Source organism: Pelophylax lessonae (assembly GCF_965119305.1).
Source record: "Pelophylax lessonae genome assembly, chromosome: 13".
Taxonomy (NCBI): Eukaryota; Metazoa; Chordata; class Amphibia; order Anura; family Ranidae; genus Pelophylax; species Pelophylax lessonae.
Genome location: NC_138780.1, coordinates 11,258,795 through 11,281,671, shown reverse-complemented (window position 1 = coordinate 11,281,671; position 22,877 = coordinate 11,258,795). Strand labels below are relative to the sequence as shown.

The 22,877-nt window shown below is 44.5% G+C and overlaps 1 protein-coding gene across 2 annotated transcripts in view; it reads right to left on the bottom strand.

The window, feature by feature from the left end:
• Positions 1-2,885: 2,885 nt before the first annotated feature.
• TMOD4 (tropomodulin 4) overlaps positions 2,886-22,877 on the bottom strand; it is a 40,071-nt gene continuing 20,079 nt past the window's right edge. The window contains exons 4-10 of one of the 2 annotated variants that reach the window (XM_082275329.1): positions 19,685-19,807; positions 13,353-13,442; positions 12,707-12,837; positions 11,035-11,142; positions 5,300-5,443; positions 3,673-3,817; positions 2,886-3,335 (exon numbers count right to left, since the gene is read on the bottom strand). In XM_082275329.1, the coding sequence (XP_082131455.1) occupies positions 3,307-3,335; positions 3,673-3,817; positions 5,300-5,443; positions 11,035-11,142; positions 12,707-12,837; positions 13,353-13,442; positions 19,685-19,807 (770 nt within the window). In that variant the 3' untranslated portion in view covers positions 2,886-3,306. The remainder of the gene's footprint in view (positions 3,336-3,672; positions 3,818-5,299; positions 5,444-11,034; positions 11,143-12,706; positions 12,838-13,352; positions 13,443-19,684; positions 19,808-22,877) is intronic. The other variant, XM_082275330.1, reaches the window with a different exon arrangement.

Genomic DNA, 22,877 nt, shown 5'->3' with positions numbered 1-22,877 from the left:
GGGTGATCCTGGGGACCGCGACCTGGTGTTAGCTTGCAGCGCAGTCCATTCCCACCATCAGGGGCTCTGGTGAATACCAGCTAGCACTTAGTTTCCGCACCTCAGGTGAACCCGTGTCCTCGTCAGAGTACTACCTAGTGTCCATCCGGTATCCAGCACTGCCACCACCGTAGCCTATCCGGATTGCCTGACCACGCCTCCGCCAGACCTCCTGCACCTACTACCTGCCTTCGATCCTTGCCACTGAGCTCCACTCCTACCTCCAGCCAGCTGTCCTCTGACTCAGGTGAGCCTGTAAGATTGTTACAATATTACATCTTCCACTCTTCTGGGAAGGTTTTCCACAAGATTTTGGAGTGTCTGGGGGAATTTGTGTCCATTCATCCAAAAAAAACATTTGTGAGGTCAGGTACTGATATTGATTGAGAAGACCTGGCTCACAACTAGCATTCTAATTCAACCTAAAGGTGTTCAGTAGGGTTGAGGTCAGGGCTCTGTGCAGGACACTCAACTTCCTTCACACCAAACTGGTCAAACCATGTCTTTATGGAGCTGGCTTTGTACACGGGGACACAGTCATGGTGGAACAGCAAAGGTCCTTTACCAAAGGTTGGAAGAGCACAGTTGTATACCATGTCTTTGTATGCTGGAGTATTAACAGGACCCTTCGCTGGAATCCTCTGAATTCAATTATTTGAGGTAAGGAAGGGGGGGGGGGGGGGGGTTACATGCTTCTAGCTAGTCATATAATGTGTTCCTTGCAGTGACAGAAGGGGCAAAAATGTACTCTAGCAGAAGATGGGGTTGAGGCATGTACCAGACATTATGGTCATGTTTGACACAACCTCTGCCTTCCTATCAACCTTTGGAGAATGCTGACGCATCAAAGAGGAGTTCTGGAGATGTAAATAACACACCTGGTTTACATTGGCAGGGAAATATTTAGGGGTATTTTGGGCATATTTGTATGCAGTTTTTTGGTTTATCTTTTAAACGAAAAAAAAAAACAGACTGGAGAAAAAGAAAGGGAGGTAAAGAAAACAAAAAGAAAACAGGTAAAACTTACTTTATTTACAACTTTTAAATACAATTAATTTATACTTTACCGATATCACCCCTTCCACCTACACTCAATTTCACATCTTCAGCTACAAGCAAGCAGGACCTGGAGGTCTACATATGGGAAGGCAGCCATTGTTGTGAGCTTGGAGCGGTGTATTGCGGTGAGCTGACCATTGTATTGGGCCTGGAGGTGTATTACTAGGAGCTGACCATTGTACTGGGTCTGGAGGTGTATTACTGGTTGCTGACCATTGTATTGGGCTTGGAGGTGTATTACAGGGAGCTGACCATGGTATTGGGCCTGGAGGTGTATTACTGGTTGCTGACCATGGTATTGGGCCTGGAGGTGTATTACTGGTTGCTGACTACTGTATTGGGTCTGGAGGTGTATTACCGGTTGCTGACCATTGTATTGGGCCTGGAGGTGTATTACTGGGAGCTGACCATTGTATTGGGCTTGGAGGTGTATTACAGGGAGCTGACCATGGTATTGGGCCTGGAGGTGTATTACTGGTTGCTGACCATGGTATTGGGTCTGGAGGTGTATTACTGGGAGCTGACCATTGTATTGGGCCTGGAAGTGTATTACTGGGAAGTGACCATTGTATTGGGCCTGGAGGTGTATTACTGGTTGCTGACCATTGTATTGGGCCTGGAGGTGTATTACTGGGAGCTGACCGTTGTATTGGGCCTGGAAGTGTATTACTGGGAAGTGACCATTGTATTGGGCCTGGAGGTGTATTACTGGGAAGGGACCATTGTATTGGGCCTCAATGTGTATTACGGAGAGCTGACCATTTTGTATTGGGCTTGGATGTGTATTACAGGGAGATGACCATGGTATTGGGCCTGGAGGTGTATTACTGGTTGCTGACCATGGTATTGGGCCTGGAGGTGTATTACTGGTTGCTGACCATTGTATTGGGCCTGGAGGTGTATTACTGGGCGCTGACCATTGTATTGGGCCTGGAGGTGTATTACAGGGAGCTGACCATGGTATTGGGCCTGGAGATGTATTACAGGGAGCTCACCATGGTATTGGGTCTGGAGGTGTATTACTTGTTGCTGACCATTGTATTGGTCCTGGAGGTTTATTACATGGAGCTGACCATTGTATTGGGCCTGGAGGTGTATTACTGGGAGCTGACCATTGTATTGGGCCTGGAGGTGTATTACTGGAAGCTGACCATTGTATTTGGCCTGGAGGTGTATTACTGGGAAGGGACCATTGTATTTGGCCTGGAGGTGTATTACTGGGAAGGGACCATTGTATTGGGCCTCAATGTGTATTACGGGGAGCTGACCGTTGTATTGGGCCTGGAGGTGTATTACTGGGAAGGGACCATTGTATTGGGCCTCAATGTGTATTACGGGGAGCTGACCATTGTATTGGGACTGGAGGTTTATTACGGGATGGTGACCATTGTTATAGACTTAAAACACGCATTAGAACTACAGTGGCCAATGGCGGTGGGTAAGCTAAGGTGGCTGTTTGTCATTTCCCCAACATGTACGTTTCTAATTTAATAGTGGGCCTTGAACCCAGAGATATGGTTTAAACTTCCAAAATGTCAGCTACCTTCTATCCGGTGATACTGCTAGACCTCATTCTTCTACATACAAGGTCAGTTGCCAAAATGGCTGCCTTTGTAATTAGGGAAATGGTAGGACTCAACCTTATAAATATTAAGACAGATTACAAAATGACAGCTTCCATTGTGCCTAAGTGAGTTTCCAGACAAGCACCCAGAAGCCCCAACTGGGACCTCCCCACTTTGACACATTTCATCCTGGGTTGGCACTTAATTGTAGAGATAAGACGTTTATCTCTATGATTAAGCTTGTCTATCCAAAGGTGAAATGCGTCACAATGGAAAGGCCCCAGGGGGGCTTCTGTGTGCATGTCTGGAACAATAAAGTTCTTTTGAAACGCTGACATCATTGGTGTGAGGCCAGTCCTTTGCAATTATGGTCTTACATATATTGGTTCAGACTGACAGACAAAATGACCGACCCCTTGTGTGTACACATAGGGATCTCTGTAGGACATCAATGACCAGGGACAAGAAGGTGGCCTAGGGACTTCGGCAGAAGAGAATGGGTGGGGACATATGTGGAACACATGAGAAGATGGCATATTTCCTCTATCCATATGATGATCGTACAAAAACGGGATGAACACTAAATGGTGGACACCAACTAGAAGATGAATGAGGCTGGATATCTGGCAAGTATCTGGACACATTAGGGGTTCTTCTTTTTGCTCTGGCGACCTGAGAAAATAAGAGACAACAGCTCATGAAGAACAGCATGGCTTCCGCTATGTCAACCTTACCTCAGAAATTAAAGGCTAAGTCTACCTTATGCCCCCATCGTCACCATGTTACATTCTAAATATGGGTGTAACATAGTATAAAAAGTCATGTTAGCCTTTAAATTTTATTTTTTTTCCCCACCAGTTAGGATATTATTTGCTAAGACAACACTGAAGACACCTGTGTGTGCCATGGTGTAGGAACCTGCACTTCCCAACAGTACTCCATATTTGGGTGGAGTGGCACAGTGCTGGACACTCCTAGGGACTTCTCTACTGCCCAGTGGGATACTTACGGAGCTCCAGGTTTCTGGTGATTGCCGATGATGCCCGAGCCCTTGGTCCCTGCTGTGTAAAATGGTACCCGAATCGAATAATAGAAGGACAGTTCTCAATCATAGAGGCCATCTCCATCTCTACCGTGTCTCCAAGGTTCTGATGCTGCAATAGGGAACAAGAGTTGAAAATTCAGTCACTGAGAGCTCAGTTCTCACCCTCTAAGCATATGCCCATGCGTGTAGGGCAGGGTTTCTCAACCAGGGTTCCGTGGAATTCTAGGTTTTCTCCTGAGATTGCTATGGGTTCCTCCTGAGGTTGCTAGAGGTTCCTTGAGCAATGGGCAATTTCTGATAAGTTCCCAATGACACCATTGTTCCTTTTAGCTATCTGTAAGGGGGGTAATTCTTCCCAATGATGACAAGAGTAAGGAGCATTCTTCCCACTGACCATCACACTAATGTGTCATGAGTTGTAAATTTTTAATTTTTAGCAGGGGTTCCCTGAGACCAGAAATTTATTTTAAGGGTTCCGCTGTGTTTAAAATGGTTGAGGAAGGCTAGTGTAGATACAAGAACCTGCTGTCAGTTTGACAGCCAAGGTCCCGACCTGAGTGGCAGTGCTACTTGCTTTGCATTAACATCGAAGCCCAGGAAATAGGTGCTTGGTAAAATGTATACAACCATTGATACATTGTAGATCCCTTGGTCTTTCAGAGAAACTAATTGCAATGTATCTATTTTTTTTCCTTTTACCTAAGACTATAAGGAAACTTTTTCATTTTGGATAGGGAGTAGGGAAGAGCTTGTTTTATGTGTCAATTTTTTTCCTAAACAAACCTACACACAAAGTAAGAGGACATCTCTTCAACGTAAGGAATATCCCATCTTAGATAGTTGTTACTGGAACAAGTTGAAGAATTTCGGTTGTAGAAGGACATCAGCCTTTCCACCTCAACTCTGCAACATAACCCGCCCATTGACTCCTAGAACCCCCGAATCGACCCCCCCCCCCCCCCGCTGAGCAGAACGGACTCCGTCGGGCGGTGCAGGGGAGGACTGGGCCAGGGGGCAGGGAGGCAATTGCCCTCCGTGCCGCTCTGATGCCCCATTAAAAAGGCTGCACCGCTTCTGCCACAGAAATGCCTAAAGGATTCTTGGTGAAGAGAAGTAAAAAGTCCCCACCACTGACCTACTGAGTATGAAATAAAGACAAGGACAGAGCGCACCCCTCCCCAGCATGGATGGTGTAAATAGTGTCTGAACAGAGGCCAGTTCCATGCCCCACTGGAGACTCCCCTCCCCCAGCCAGCCCCGATCAAGCTGCCCCAGCTCCCCACAGTCGCCCCCTGCTGGCCAGGTCAGCAATTCAGATTTGGCCAGTGAGTAGAGAGTACCTGGAGCGGAGCTTCAGCCTGGAATGGGGGTCAGGAGGAGGCCTGAAAGAGGGATAGTAGGAGCAATGCCAATTCGCTGCACCATGGGCTTCTGGTTTGTACTTGCCCCCTGGGCCAAAGGTTGCCAGTCAGCCCCTGGGTGTGCCTGTGTGAAAGGGGCCTATCGTGTGTAAGAGGACTAACAAGCATGCTTTACTGTTGTGGGTTTAGGTAACACAAACACAAGCCAAGCGCACGTAAAGTAACATTACCTGGTTATCCACCTTGAGTTCATTCAATGTAGAGTTGTGCTTCATGGCCTGAATGACGGCCAACATCCCCGCACTGGAGATAAAATTTGACTCGATATTCAGACTCTCCAAAGTCTTGTTTACCTTCAACATTTCGGCTACAGCCTGGAAACAGATAAAAAAATATTTGGTCACAATTAGAGGGCAGTGTGATTGCCTCTGGGGATCTATGTCAAAAGGCAGTGACATACCAATTACCTACAACACAACTGGAGAGCCTACACCTTCAGACCATTCAGAGTCATCTTATGCACCATCTTTTACGACTGATCAGTATTATCTGAAGAAAATATTACTGGTTCTATATATATATATATATATCTCTATACAAATGGGAGGCAACCGGAGGTGACCCGGCGCTGCTGAAGACGTTGGATGACGAAACGCGTACAGCGCCGTGGCATCACTTCCGGTTCCGGCACTAGGGTGGAGCGCATTGCGTTCCAAAGACCTGTTAAACCAGGGGTCTTTAAACTATGGCCCTCCAGTTGTTCAGGAACTACAATTCCCATCATGCCTTGTCATGTCTGTGATTGTCAGAGTTTTACAATGCCTCATGGGATGTGTAGTTCTGCAACAGCTGGAGGGCCGTAGTTTGAGGATCTCTGTGTTACACGCTTGTTTTACATTGGATCATTGTGAGTACCCGATTTTATGTGTTAATGTGAATAAAGAGTTTAAGCAATATTAAACTATTGGCCTTTTTTTGCCCTACGTGAACCACCTGCCTACACCTTGTCCCGCTATACCTGGCTGTGATTGGAGCATATATTTTATATGAGAGCGGACCCCCCCGAGGCCTGGGCATTCCTGTAGGAACCATTCCGGAGCCCTACTGGGTACTCCTGACATACCCCTAACCCCAGGACCCCCGGAGAGGATCAGGATCCACCAGAGGGATTACCTCCTGTATCTATATACCCGCTCTTTACCCCTGTGTGGGGTGGGTATTTCTGGTGAGTGGGCTACCAACCTTAGGGGCACCGAGCACCTCACCTACCACGGGGTTGATTCCAGTATTCCATATGAAGAATTTTGTCACTTATATGGGACTAATTTTGTCACTTTGTCACTTTATTGGATCACCAACCTTTTTTGTCACTTAGTTTATCTTTATTTATCGATTATCATTTTTGATGCACCAGATATATATACAGCACAGTTTTTTGCTGCCACTGAGTCACTTTATGTAGATTTCATTAATTGCACTGGTCACTTTAATTATTAAATAACTTGTTGTATTATTTACCCTTGCACTTTTATTGGACCCATTTATATTTATATTTTACAACCCTTTATGCACTCAGTCACTTTATACACTGCAATTGTTATTTATTTAAATACTTTATAAGGGTCGCACCTTTTGCCACATTATATTTTTTAAATTATTATTTATTTTTGTGCCATATTGATATTTATTTATTTATTCATCTTTGTGCATGCCTTTACACACTTTTCTGTCAATTTATCGACATACCTTACAGTAGACAGCACCATTCCCATACCTAGATTTCATATTTTATATAGTCTCTGACTATATTTCTGGGGGAGGCTGCAGCCTACTTACCTACCCAATATATATCCATTAGGCTCCGTTCACATGTAGGCGTTTTGGGGCGTTTTTGGGGAGTTTTTCTGCTCTAGGATCAGCTCTCAAAACGCCCAACAAGACAAATCCTATTCATTTCAATGGCCCCTGTTCACATCTGAGCGTTTTGACGCTGTGAGCAAAACGCCCAACGCTCAAAAAAGTACATGAGCTTCTTTTTGGGCAGATTACAGGCGTTTTCCATTGGTCTCTATTCAATTTTAAAAACACCTGCACAAAAAACGCCTGTAAAACGCAGTAAAAACGCAGTAAAAATCGCGGTAAAAAACACGTGAAAACGCTACGCTCAGGTGTGAATGTAGCACTTTGACATTATTATTATTATTAACCACTTACCGCAAACTGACGTTAATTAACGTCAGCAGACTTTGCGGGGTTATAGCTAGATAGAGGCACCATCCAGGTACCGTGGTTTAGAGCCGACGGTCGGCTTTCCGTCGGTAACGACCGATGCGGCTCGGGAGCCGCTCGATCGTTACCCGGGGGTGCGGGAGGGGACGTCCCCCCCCCCTCCCGCCGCCTTCCGTGGCTTTTACCGGGGCTCCCATCCCACCGGGAGCCCCGAGCACCCAGCCGGCACATCCGCCGGCTGGATGGAGTCCCGATGAATGCCGGAAACGGCTTCGATCGGGTCTCCGATGACGTAACCCGGAGGCGGCGTCCATGACGTCACTTCCGGGTTACTGTGCTGCAAAAGGCGGCAGTTTTAAAAAACGGCTGTATGCAAAATGCAGTTTTCGGCGTTTTGCATACAGGGAAGTGTAGTGGAGGGGTTTGGGGTCTTTTAGACCCTCAATCCCTCCATAAAGTGTACCTGTCACTGCATATTGGTGTCACAAGGGATGTTTACATTGCTTGTGACAGCAATAAAAGTGATCAGATTTTTTATTTTTTTTAAATAAATAATTAAATTAAATAAATAGGAAAAAAAAAAAATTTAGCCGCCCCCGTCACCATTAGCTCGCGCATGAAAAAAAACGTATGCGCAAGTCGAGCCGCAAATGAAATCGCTGTTCAAACCCCACATGTGAGGTATCGCTGCGATCGCTAGAGCGTGGGCAATAATTTAAAAAAAAAGAGATACACTCTAACTCTAAACTGGTAACCGTTAAATAAATTTAAAGCGTCGCAGATTGAGATCTCTATTGACCGTAGTTTGTCGCTATCCCACGGGGGGGCGCAATTTTAAACCGTAACATGTTGGGTATCTATTTACTCGGCGTGACATCATCTTTCACAATATACAAAAAAAATGGGCTAACTTTACTGTTTAGTATTTTTTAAATGCAGTGAAATGTGATTTTTCAATTTTTTTCCAAAAAAATGGCGTTTTAAAGACCGCTGCGCAAATACCGCCTGACAAAAAATTTTGCAATGTCCGACATTTTATTCTCCAGAGTCTTTGCTAAAAAAATATATATAATGTTTGGGGGTTCTAAGTAGTTTTCTAGGAAAAAATACTGTACTAGTTTTAACTTGTAAACAAAAAGTGTCCGAAATAGGGCTGGGGCTTAAGTGGTTAATAATAAAAATAATATTAATATTAATTTATTTAATTAATTGGGTGTTTATTATTATTATCAATATTGATATTAATAATAAATGTAATATTTTTTTTAAGGTTAGGGGTTATTATTTATTTATTTATTATTACATACTATTAATTTATTTCATTTTTTTAATTATTTATTTATGATGGTTTTTAGTTAGTTGTGTATTTATTTAACATTTATTTGTTTATATATTACTATTTATTTATTTGTTTTTAATTTTTTTAATTTGAGCAGAAAAAGTCGCGCGTTTTCCATTCTTTTCTAAAGGAATAAAATTGTGCCAAAAACACACAAATCTGCCCAATTTGAGCTTCAAAAAAAAAAAAGCTCTAGAACTTTTTTAATCTTCAGGCGTTTGGTTTCAAGTGAATCGGAGTGTAGATGTGAACCGTCTCCATAGAGAATCTTTTTTTTTTTTTTTTCCCCTCCAGCGATTTGGAGTTTGGAGATGTGAATGGGCCCTAAGCGTGTATTAGGAAATTCAGATCTCTATTCATTTTATTCATTCATTGTATTGTCTCCCTCTAACATTGTAAAGCGCTGCGTAAACTGCTGGCACTATAGAAATCCTGAATAATAATAATAATAATTTTGTAAGCACATAAAAGACCCCAAAAAATAATAAAAATAAATAATTTCTTAATATATAAAATTTTGAAAGCAATGATTTATATGAACACAGAATTCATGTGTCGCAACAAAGTGGCCTCACTCTGACCGCCTGGGGTACTATGGCGCTCGAACGCTCCCCCCCTTACCTACGCTCAGAAAATGACGTCCAGAAGCCAAGAAACCAACAAAACTTCCATTTTTCCCTGTTCTAGTTTTATAATTGAGCCCCGCTCATCCCGCTTTCCCCTCCAAACCCTCATTTAAAAAAAAAAAAAAAAAGCAGCTTATAAACAAAATTACATTTCATTTTTTTTTTTTTTTTTTTTTTGGGCACATTATTTGCTAATTTGCAGATGAAAGGTAATAAAAGTAATGGATTTCAAGTCCTGGGCCTGCAAAATGGCTTTTTAATTCAATTACTTTACATTCAGAGAGGAGAACGTAGTTAATGAACATCCATTACAGACAAGCAATTTACCATCGGATGGATAGAGCGTGTAGGGGGGGGGGGAGGGGGGGTGGCCGCGCGTTGACGTAAGCGATGTCTTCTCTTATGCATTTTGTGATCCATCTGGTGCGCTTTGGGTGCTCCAGCTCTTTGTTGCCATCTAGTGGTCAATTGTTAATATAGCAGCTTGAATAAAATAGCCTGCGCTTTGGGTGCTCCTAGCTCTGTGTTGCCATCTAGTGGTCAATTGTTAATATAGCAGCTTGAATAAAATAGCCTGCGCTTTGGGTCCCCCAGCTCTGTGTTGCCATCTAGTGGTCAATTGTTAATATAGCAGCTTGAATAAAATAGCCTGCGCTTTGGGTGCTTTAACTCTGTGTTGCCATCTAGTGGTCAATTGTTAATATAGCAGCTGGAATAAAATAGCCTGCACTTTGGGTGCTCCAGCTCTGTGTTGCCATCTAGTGGTCAATTGTTAATATAGCAGCTTGAATAAAATAGCCTGTGCTTTGGGTGCTCCAGCTCTGTGTTGCCATCTAGTGGTCAATTGTTAATATAGCAGCTTGAATAAAATAGCCTGCGCTTTGGGTGCTCCAGCTCTGTGTTGCCATCTAGTGGTCAATTGTTGTTATTATAGAAGCTTGAATAAAATAGCCTGCCCTTTGGGTGCTCCTAGCTCTGTGTTGCCATCTAGTGGTCAATTGTTAAATAGCAGCTTGAATAAAATAGCCTGCGCTTTGGGTGCTCCTAGCTCTGTGTTGCCATCTAGTGGTCAATTGTTAATATAGCAGCTTGAATAAAATAGCCTGCGCTTTGGGTGCTCCTAGCTCTGTGTTGCCATCTAGTGGTCAATTGTTAAATAGCAGCTTGAATAAAATAGCCTGCGCTTTGGGTGCTCCTAGCTCTGTGTTGCCATCTAGTGGTCAATTGTTAATATAGCAGCTTGAATAAAATAGCCTGCGCTTTGGGTGCTCTTGCTCTGTGTTGCCATCTAGTGATCAATTGTTGATATAGCAGCTTGAATAAAATAGGTTAAACCCATACTGGATGATAGTTGGCTTGTTTTGCGCACAGAATTTTAACTAGAATTTAAATTGTCAATTTTCATCCTGTTTTGCATCTCAGAGCTGCTGTTCTCCTGCCCCCTTTTTTCAGCCACTTCCTATCTTCATGCAGTGTCAGCTGCACAGCATTGCTCTTGACTGGCTTTGTGATAACAGTGAGCTATACATGCACAATGCATGGGGGGCGCTGCCACTTGTAGTCACCATCAGAGACACATGTGAGAGGGTGACAACTCATGGGGCACATTTTGGGACACAGTTGTCATCCTATAACAGGAAGTGCCTAAACAAAGATTTTTATGGCAGGATCACCAAGTATTTAATTATGAAAGCTGCAGCTTTTGTAAAAAAATAAAAAAAATAAAAATAAATAAAGGTTAAAAATTTTAAAGACTTAGTCTGGAACTTACGTAGGCCACGGGGTCATTACTACGGGTGGCCACTAAAGTCAGCTTTTTGACGTGAGTGTTGCTTTTCATCGACTCACAGACCTCCTTCAGCGTCGGGATGGGAACGTCCTGCAAGAGACAGTGACAACAGATTTACAATGATTGGTTCTGCCTGGAAAAAAGTCCACCAACCCACTACCGCAATTATGTCATGACTGTCTTGCACACCAGGAAGCCTCATTCCTGGGGACACAGGATTCAGTTATTCTTACTACCACCTAAATTCCAGAAGGTGGCAGTATAACCCACATGTCAAAGACTATTCTATTAATTGCATGTTTCTCCTGAAGGTGTCAGTATAACCCATATGTCATAGACTATTCTATTAATTCCATATTTCTCCTGAAGGTGTCAGTATAACCCATATGTCATAGACTATTCTATTAATTCCATATTTCTCCTGAAGGTGGCAGTATAGCCCACATTTCATTGACTATTCTATGAATTCTACATTTCTCCTGAAGGTGGCAGTATAGCCCACATGTCATAGACTATTCTACAATCCTGTGTTCCTCAGTGAATGATAAAAAATTATATTTTGAACTTACCATAAAACCATTTTGTAGTCTATTGAGGGACACAGGATTGACAAAAACTCTTTGACAGATGGGATATACTGCCGCTTTCAGGAGAAATATGGAATTTATAGAATAGCCTATGACGTGTATTATACTGCCACCTTTTGGAGAAATATGGAATTCAGAGAATAGTCTATGACATGTGGGTTATACTGCCACCTTCAGGCGAAATATGGAATTCATAGAACAATCGATGACATGCAGATTATACTGCCGCTTTCAAGAGAAATTTGGAATTCATAGAACAATCAATGACGTGGGTTATACTGCCACCTTTAGGAGAAATCTGGAATTCATAGAATAGTCAATGACATGAGTTATACTGCTACCTTCAGGAGACATATGTAGTTCATAGAATAGTCAGTGTGAGTTATAACTGACTATAACAATCTTCAGGAGAAATATGGAATTTGAAGAATAGTCTATGACATGTGGGGTATACTGCCACCTTTAGGAGAAACATGGATATCATAGAACAGTACATGACATGTGGGTTTTACTGCCGCCTACAAGATAATTTTATAATAAATAGAATAGTCTATGACACGTGTTACACTGCCACCTTTAGGAGAAATATGGAATTCATAGAATAGTCTATGCTATGGCATGGGTTATACTGCCACCTTCAGGAGAAATATGGAATTCAAAGAACAGTCTATGACATGTGGGTTTTTACTGTTGCCTTCAAAAGAGTTGTGGAATTAATGGAACAGCCTAATTGCCACCTTTAGGAGAAATCTGGAATACATGGAATAGTCTATGGCGTGGGTTAAATTGCCACGTTTAGGAGAAATATGTAATTCATAGAATAGTCTATGACATGTGGGTTGTACTGCTGCCTTCAGGAGAAATATGGAATTTAAAGAATTGTCTATGACATGTGGGGTATACTGCTCCCTTCAGGAGAAATACAGAATTCATAGAATAGTCTATGCCTTGTGGGTTTACTGCCGCCTTTAGGAGGTTAGGTGGCAGGATCCTCCAATTGTCCCAGAATAACAGAATCTTGTGTCCCTGAATGAACAATGAATGACAATGGAATGTCCTTCACTTACCTTGATATTATTCAGATTGACTTCCTCTAAGTCTGAGGCATTGCTTTTGATCTTCTGCAGGGTTTCCTCCACGTTGGTTGGGTTGGGTGGCTCATCAGGGACAGGTTTGTATTGGTCTGGCTTTACCACACCTGTGGAAGAAAAGAACTGGATATCTATGCCATGGCATGGAGGAGGTCATGTAGGCAACTTCTTTATCAAAGGTTGCCTAGGTTTGTGCACACATCCTTTAGCTTGTCTATTTAGTCATTCAGCTCAACACCTTGGGTGTCACTATACCCGTTTTCATATACATTGAGCCGTGAGGTTTGGTTGGTCGTCCTGGACCAACCAGAGAAGGCCAACCTTCTCGCCATTGTTGCTGGTTAAGTTGCTGACTAGTTTATCCAGCTCCATAAGGCACAAAGGGCCACATCATGGATCAGCCAATCAAAACACACAGATAACAAATGCACAGTTTAAGTACCAAAGGATCCAATGAGGGTATTTGGGTGGAACCATCTGAGCACAGTGCATGCAGTGAAACCAGGTTCTCTTGACCCAATAACATACATTTTCAGGCCCAGGTCTGTGCAATCACAGCAGCAACTGGGCAACACAAGCACTGAATGGATTGATGTTGACAAGGGAGAGGCATTGTACGTACTGTTGATTCCCTCCGTGTTGGTGATGATTCCAGAAGTAATGGCGTCGTAGTATTGCTTATTACTCATCAATGTGTACATCCCCAAGATGGCTGAAAGAGACAAAAATAAAACAATATAAGTCAGTTAAAAATGGGAGCTAGAAAAGCCATACTGTGCAGTTACACTATATGGACCCCTATCAGACCTAGATGGTCTCGAAATAGGTTGGTCATCCCATTCAAGACCTTGGCCATTATTATGGAGTCCCCCCCACCATGGCCATTAATATGGAGTTGCATCCCCATGACTATTTACAAGGAGTTGTCCCTTCCCCTTCACATGGTCATCCATATGAAGTTGCCATCCTATGCCTTTATCATGGAGTTGCCTCTCCATGGCTATTAATAGGCAGTTGGTCCATCATGGCCACTAATATGGGGTTTGCCCCTAAGGCCATTAATAGGCAGTTTGTCCCCAATGGCCACCAATATGGAGTTTGTCCTCCATGTTCATTAATATGGAGATGGTCCTCCATGGTCAATAGTGTGGAGTTGGCCTCCATGGCCATTAAGATGGAGTTGGTTCCCCATAGCCATTAATATGGAGTTGGTCCCTCATGGCCATTAGGATGGAGTTGGTTCCCCATGGTCATTAATATAGAGTTGGTCCTCTATGGTCATTAATGTAGAGTTGGTCCCCATAGCCATTAATGTGAAGTTGGTCCCCCATAGCCATTAATAAGAAGTTGGTCCCCCATAGCCATTAATATGAAGTTGGTCCCCCATAGCCATTAATATGGAGTTGGTCCCCCATAGCCATTATTATGAGGTTGGTCCTCCATTGCCAATAAGATGGAGTTGGTCCCCCATAGCCATTTGGATGAAGTTGGCCCTCGATGGCCATTAATATGGAGTTGGTCCCCATGGTCATTAATATAGAGATGGTCCTCCACATCTATTAAGATGGAGTTGGCCCTCCATGGCCATTAATATGGAGTTGGTCCCCCTGGTCGTTAATATAGAGTTGGTCCCATATAGCCATTAATATGGAGTTGGTCCCATATAGCCATTAATATGGAGTTGGTCCCATATAGCCATTAATATGGAGTTGGTTCCCCATGGCCATTAAGATGAAGTTGGTCCCCCATGGCCACTAGGATGGAGTTGGTTCCCCATGGTCATTAATATAGAGTTGGTCCTCTATGGTCATTAATGTAGAGTTGGTCCCCCATAGCCATTATTATGAAGTTGGTCCCCCATAGCCATTAATAGGAAGTTGGTCCCCCATAGCCATTAATATGAGATCGGTCCTCCATTGCCAATAAGATGGAGCTGGACCCCCATAGCCATTAAGATGAAGTTGGCCCTTGATGGCCATTAATATGGAGTTGGTCCCCATTGTCATTAATATAGAGATGGTCCTCCACATCCATTAAGATGGAGTTGGCCCTCCATGGCCATTAATATGGATTTGGCCCTCCATGGCCATTAATATGGAGTTGGTCCCCCTGGTCATTAATATGGAGTTGGTCCCATATAGCCATTAATATGGAGTTGGTTCCCCATGGCCATTAAGATGGAGTTGGTCCCACATGGCCAATAAGATGGAGTTGGCCTTCCATGGTCATTAATATACAGTTAATCCTCCACAGGCCAATAATAGGGCATTGGTCCCCCATGCCCATTAATATAGAGTTGGTCCCCCACGGCCCACTCTGGCTGCCTACTAATGGGTCCAAGGGCCACATGATATGTTCTGTTTACATAGAACATTCTCACCCATTATAACCAGGCTGACTATCTGGATTAAATATGTAGTATCTTCACCATACACACTGCAGTGATCATGTCTGTCCACTAGGGGGGTCACAAAGCTTGCATAATAAACTCCTGTCTCCTGTATGTGGGGGGTAAGAGGATCTCTAATTCCAAATATAACAGCTGAACGGTTCCTGCGCCTTACAGATCTGCTGAGGTGGGGGGAATGGGACAGACTCGGGTGGGAATGAGGTGTGAGGACATGAGGACTGTACTGTACTGCGGAGCCCCCGGGTGCTGATCGCTCCGCTCCAATACAAGCGCCTCACTGATGATTTCAATGGGAAGATCCAAAAATAAAATGCAAACAAAATAATAAGAACCTACGTGTTAAAGTGAACCTGTGCTCCAATGTTAACTAAATAGGAATCAGAAGGGCTGAATAATGTGCCATGCCTGGAGAAAGTGCTGCTCCGGGCTCCTTTTGGTGCTGCTGACTGGTGGTAAGGCCAAGTCATATGAAGAGCAGGATCAGAGTCTGGTTTGGCTCATTCTCTTCCTCCGCATGTTGGAAAGCGCTTTTAGAAATGTAAGCAGCACTGGTGGGAGCTTGGAACAGCATTTTCTCCAGGGACCTATACAGTATTTCACAAAAGTAAGTACACCCCTCACATTTGTGTAAATATTTTATTCTATCTTTTTATTGTGACAACACTGAAGAAATGACACTTTGCTACAATGTAAAGTAGTGAGTGTACAGCTTGTATAACAGTGTAAATTTACTGTCCCCTCAAAATAACTCAACACACAGCCATTAATGTCTAAACCGCTGGCAACAAAAGTGAGTACACCCCTAAGTGAAAATGTCCAAATTGGGCCCAATTAGACATCCCCCCCCCCCGGTGTCATGTGACTGGTTAGTGTTACAAGGTCTCAGGTGTGAATGGGGAGCAGGTGTGTTACATTTGGTGTTATCGCTCTCACTCTCTCATACTGGTCACTGGAAGTTCAGCATGGCACCTCATGGCAAAGAACTCTCTGAGGATCTGAAAAAAACATTCCCCCTTCCTAGCACAAATCCTCTACCCCTCAAATTTCCCCTCCGAGCACAAATCCCCTCCCCCCACACCAAAACCCCCTACATCCTAGCACAAATCCCTCCCTCCCCACAAATTTCCCCTCCGAGCACAAATGCCCCCCTCCTACCAAACATCCCTATTAGCACAAATCTCACTCCCAAAAATAATGTCCCCACCTAGCACAAATCCCCTAACTTTTATAGCAGCCCCCCCCCAACTTCCCCCTTCTAGTCAAAATCCCCTCCCCCATATATATTACTTTTTGCCCCCCCCCCCGCCCAAATTTCCCCTCCTAGCACAGACCCCCTTCCACTGGATATATTACTTTTTCTAGCACAACCCCCCCCCCCCCATTTCCCCTTCTAGCTCAAATCCCCCCCCCCCTTATATATATTGCCTTTTCTAGCACTAGCAAACGCCCCCCCCCCAAGTTTCTCCTCCTAGCACAGATACTCCCCCCCTGTATATATTATCTTTTCTAGCACAACCCCCCCCCCTCCCCAAATTGCCCTCCTAGCACAAATACTCTTCACCCATCCTTCCCTTCAACACAAACCCCCCCCCCCCCCCCCTCAAATCACCACTCCTAGCCTCCTGCTGCCCCCCTCCCAACACCAATCCCCTCCTCACAATCTCCTTGTGGTGCCCCCACGCCTCACATGTACCACGGTGCTCATGGCAGCTGTTCCTGCCCACCCCCTGTCCCAGCCCTACGTGGCAGTATTATGGAGAACCCCCCCCCCCCCCCCCATCCACTTGCCGTTGCAGCTTAAGTTGGGTTGGGGAGGTAAACCTGCACGTATTTTTGTTTGAAGACACCCCCCCCCCCCACCCCATCCTTAATTGAATCTTCATGCAGAATTGTGTGATCTTTTGAATTTTAGCATGGCTGTCCTGGCTCCGCCCACACGGTTGCGTCATCCAAGTCTGAGAGAATTCCTATATGTCCCATCTGCCCAGGGCCAGGACAAGGGGTGGGCAGGAGGAGCGGCTGCCCTTGGCGCAATGGGTTATTGCAGGTATAGGGGCCCCCTGACCCTAACCCTGAAGTAAGGGCGGGGGGCGCAGTTTGGCATATTTGCCCTGGGCGCTGGATGCCCTTGTCTCGGCACTGCATCTGCCACTATGGCGGAGCACCCCGGTGATCTCTCCTCCCACTTCCTCCAGAAGGTCTGTACCTGAGGCTGGGAGAACAGACTTTATACAGCACCTGACCAAGGGGGCAATGCCCTGCAGGCCTCATTGTTGCTGCATTTATTACTTTTTGCAGGGGGGTGGAGTGATCCTTTAAATGGTCCTTTCCAGGCCCGGCTTGTAGCTCTCTAGTAGCCCGGGTGTCAGAGACCCTTTTCTGTCCCCATGCCTCATGGTGACATCAGCTTGTTGACTGCAGAGATCTGATATCCTTCCACTCCGTGCGGGGTCAAGTCTCCGGGAGACGGACATAACTCCTCCACTAAGTCACATCAGACCTTCCAACACAGATTAGCTCGCAGCTTCAATCGCACTGAGTCACCGCCGCCACTGCCTTACACTCCTAAAGAAGATGGTGACCCGAACCGAATGACATTAGGCGTGTTGTGTGCACTCCACCCATCAACAATTGTTTGTTTTCTCTTTTCCATCCTTTGTTCCATTCCAGTGCTGCTGATCTCCTGCAGCCTAATTACACCCACTTCAGCAATGGCTGCGTGGCATTTCTCAGGGCGGGTTTCCTGATGGTGACAACAGTGGACCATGCCTGAGCCACTTGGAACCCGTGTGACAAGGTGACAACACAGGAGTATAATTGAGAGATAGAAATAGAGCGTTGTCACCCTATAACAGGAAGTGCCTGAACAAGGACCACAATGGCAGGATTACCAGAGATTGTTATAATAAAGCTGCAGTGAGGGCTGCATGACATTTCTCAGGGTGGGTCTCCTGATGGTGACAACAGTGGACCATGCCTATTCATTCGTTTTTAGATATGATCTATGAACACACCTGTGTTGGACTATACCATACCATCGCACACCACACCACAACCAACCCACACCATACCACACCACACTACACCATACCATTCCACACCATACCAACCCACACCATACCACACCATACCAACCCACACCATACCACACCACACCACCCCACACCATACCATACCACACCATACCAACCCACACCATACCACACCATACTATCCCACACCACACCATACCAACCCAAACCATACCACACCATACTATCCCACACCACACCATACCATACCACACCACCCCACACCACACCATACTATCCCACACCATCCCACACCACACCATACCATACCACACCACCCCACACCACACCATACTATCCCACACCATCCCACACCACACCATACTATCCCACACCACAGCATACTATCCCACACCATACTATCCCATCCCACACCATACTATCCCACACCACACCATACTATCCCACACCATACTATCCCATCCCACACCATACTATCCCATCCCACACCATACCATACCACACCACCCCACACCACACCATACTATCCCACACCATCCCACACCACACCATACTATCCCACACCACACCATACCATACCACACCATCCCACACCACACCATACTATCCCACACCACAGCATACTATCCCACACCATACTATCCCATCCCACACCATACTATCCCATCCCACACCATACTATCCCACACCACACCATACTATCCCACACCATCCCACACCACACTACACCATACCATTCCACTCCATATCACACCACACTACACCATACTATCCCACACCATCCCACACCACACCATCCCACACCACACCATACCAACCCACACCATCCCACACCACACCATACTATCCCACACCATCCCACACCACATCATACTATCCCACACCATACTATCCCACACCATACTATCCCACACCATACTATCCCACACCACAGCATACTATCCCACACCACACTACACCACACCATTCCACTCCATACCACACCACACTACACCATACTATCCCACACCATCCCACACCACACCATCCCACACCACACCATACCAACCCACACCATACCATACCACACCATCCCACACCACACCATACTATCCCACACCATACTATCCCACACAATCCCACACCACACCATACCACACCACACTACACCATACCATTCCACTCCATACCACACCACACTACACCATACTACACCATCCCACACCACACCATCCCACACCACACCACACTACACCACACCACACCATCCCACACCATACCATACCATAGACACTGACAGTATTGATTAGTTTGTAGATTGTACGGTATATAGGGGTGATTATTTTGTAGATTGTACAGTATATAGGGGTGATTAGTTTGTAGAATGTACAGTATATAGGGGTGATTATTTTGTAGATTGTACAGTATATAGGGGTGATTAGTTTGTAGATTGTACAGTATATAGGGGTGATTAGTTTGTAGAATGTACAGTATATAGGGGTGATCAATGAACACACCCGGTTTGGACCATACCTGCGATATCGCACATCTCAGCGTCCGTTGCGTTGGCCAGGGCTTCCTCCAGCTCTGGCTCCAGTGTGATCTGCTCCTCTTTGGGGATCTCACGTTTGGGGTTTTTGGGGATGAATGGCTTTCCTGCGGAAGAAGGAGGAATTATTTGCTTGTCACTTGGAGCAAAACGGTCAGATTTCCAGTATAATTCCAAGTCAAAGATCAAGAAATCCGTGTCTTTGTTCACCCAACTCTAAGGGTTTATGTCAGGTAGAACAAGGTGTCCTCTACAAAGCTTTCTCTTAGCAATAATATAGAGATATTCATACTGTCAGTTATCACCCTGACCTCCGGTCTTCCCTCCAGTCCTCCCGATGGCCTTCCCTCCAGTCCTCCCGATGGCCTTCCCTCCAGTCCTCCCGATGGCCTTCCCTCCAGTCCTCCCGATCGCCTTCCCTCCAGTCTTGCCTCCAGTCCTCCCTATGGCCTTCCCTCCAGTCTTCCCTATGGCCTTCCCTCCAGTCTTCCCTATGGCCTTCCCTCCAGTCTTCCCTATGGCCTTCCCTACGGCCTTCCCTCCAGTCCTCCCTATGACCTTCCCTCCAGTCTTCCCTATGGCCTTCCCTCCAGTCTTCCCTATGGCCTTCCCTCCAGTTTTACCTCCAGTCCTCCCTATGGCCTTCCCTCCTGTCTTCCCTATGGCCTTCCCTCCAGTCTTCCCTATGGCCTTCCCTCCAGTCTTCCCTATGGCCTTCCCTCCAGTCTTCCCTATGGCCTTCCCTCCGGCCTTCCCTCCAGTCCTCCCTATGACCTTCCCTCCAGTCTTCCCTATGGCCTTCCCTCCAGTCTTCCCTATGGCCTTCCCTCCAGTCTTCCCTATGGCCTTCCCTCCAGTCTTCCCTATGGCCTTCCCTCCAGTCCTCCCTATGGCCTTCCCTCCAGTCTTCCATATGGCCTTCCCTCCAGTCTTCTCTATGGCCTTCCCTCCAGTCTTCCCTATGGCCTTCCCTCCAGTCTTCCCTATGGCCTTCCCTCCAGTCTTCCCTATGGCCTTCCCTCCAGTCTTCCCTATGGCCTTCCCTCCGGCCTTCCCTCCAGTCCTCCCTATGACCTTCCCTCCAGTCTTCCCTATGGCCTTCCCTCCAGTCCTCCCTATGGCCTTCCCTCCAGTCTTCCCTATGGCCTTCCCTCCAGTCTTCCCTATGGCCTTCCCTCCAGTCTTCTCTATGGCCTTCCCTCCAGTCTTCCCTATGGCCTTCCCTCCAGTCTTCTCTATGGCCTTCCCTCCAGTCTTCCCTATGGCCTTCCCTCCAGTCTTCTCTATGGCCTTCCCTCCAGTCTTCCCTATGGCCTTCACTCCAGTCTTCCCTCCTGTCTTACCTACGGCCTTCCCTCCAGTCTTGCACAGTTGTACTGGTTCCCCTCCTGGACTGAAATTACTCCAAATACATTTACCAGGGGACAAATGAAAAATGAATCCTGCCCCCCCCCCCATGTAATGGAGATGAAGAGATATGGACATGTTTGCAGTCCATATCAGGAGAGCAGCCTAGGGTGACCACCATGGCTCCCTCCATGGATACAGCGGAGGAGTGACGTAGTCACCCAGAGACAGGAGTTTCTTCTGGCTCGCCAGGTGAAAGTAAAAGCAAAAGAAACTTGAATAAAGAAAACAAATGCAGTCACCACACCGAGAACTAGTAAGCTGCAATTTATTATATTTTTGTTTTTATATTATTTATATTTTTTATTTCTATATTTTAGAATAACGCCAGACTATTTTTATTTTCGATAATTTATGGCAGTAAAATAGCAAATCTGCTGCTCAGCAGTACGGGAGAAGCAGCCAGTTCACTTAGAAGGGAGAATATAGCCTGCAGCTGCCGACGTCCGTCACTGTGACGGGCGGCGGGGGAAGGAAAGTTAAAGAGACACCGGCAGTATTTCTTTTAGAACTTCCATTGCTGAATGTATTGCTGGAGAATAAAATTAATCATAAATATCTATAAATATAATATTATATAATATAAATATAATAATATATATGTTTTTACATATTATTGGATCATTTAAAAGATCGTATTTGAAAATTCAAAATTTTAAATCATATTTTCTTAAATGCGACATCCTAGAAAAAAAAAAAAAAAATACTCCCAGATACAAAGGTAAATTTCTACATAAAAAAAAAAAAAAGATGTGTGGCAAAAAAAAAAGTCCCTCTCGATAAACCATCTGACATTTTTGCTGCTGAATATTCGAGATACCAATTTTATATTTTAGACCGGAAGGTTTTAACCCCCATGTTGACCAGGCCATTTTTTGCATTACATTAACTGACAATTTTGTGGTCGTGCGACGCTGTACCCAAATAAAATTGATTTTTTTTCCCCCCCCCCGCAAATAGAGCTTTCTTTTGGTGTTATTTGATCACCTGTGCGATTTTTATTTTTTGCGCTATAAACAAAAAAAATTAGTGACGATTCTAAAAAAAAAAAAAAAAACCCAAATAAAAATTGATTTTTTTCCCCCCACAAACAGAGCTTTCTTTTGCTGGTATTTGATCACCTGTGCGATTTTTATTTTTTGCGCTATAAACAAAAAAAAAAAATAGTGACGATTCTAAAAAAAAAAAAAAAAACAAACCCAAATAAAAATAATTGTTTTTTCCCCCCACAAATAGAGCTTTCTTTTGGTGGTATTTGATCACCTGTGCGATTTTTATTTTTTGCGCTATAAACAAAAAAAAAAATTGTGACGATTCTAAAAAAAAAAAAAAACCCAAATAAAAATTATTTTTTTTTCCCCCCACAAATAGAGCTTTCTTTTGGTGTTATTTGATCACCTGTGCGATTTTTATTTTTTGCGCTATAAACAAAAAAAAAAATAGTGACGATTCTAAAAAAAAAAAAAAACAAACCCAAATAAAAATAATTTTTTTTCCCCCCCACAAATAGAGCTTTCTTTTGGTGGTATTTGATCACCTGTGCGATTTTTATTTTTTGCTCTATAAACAAAAAAAAAAATAGTGACGATTCTAAAAGAAAAAAAAAAACAAAGCCAAATAAAAATTAATTTTTTTCCCCCCACAAATAGAGCTTTCTTTTGGTGGTATTTGATCACCTTTGCGATTTTTTTTATTTTTTGCGCTGTAAATAAAAAAAAGTAGTGACGATTCAAAAAAAAAACCAAAAAAACTATGTTTTACTTTCTGCTA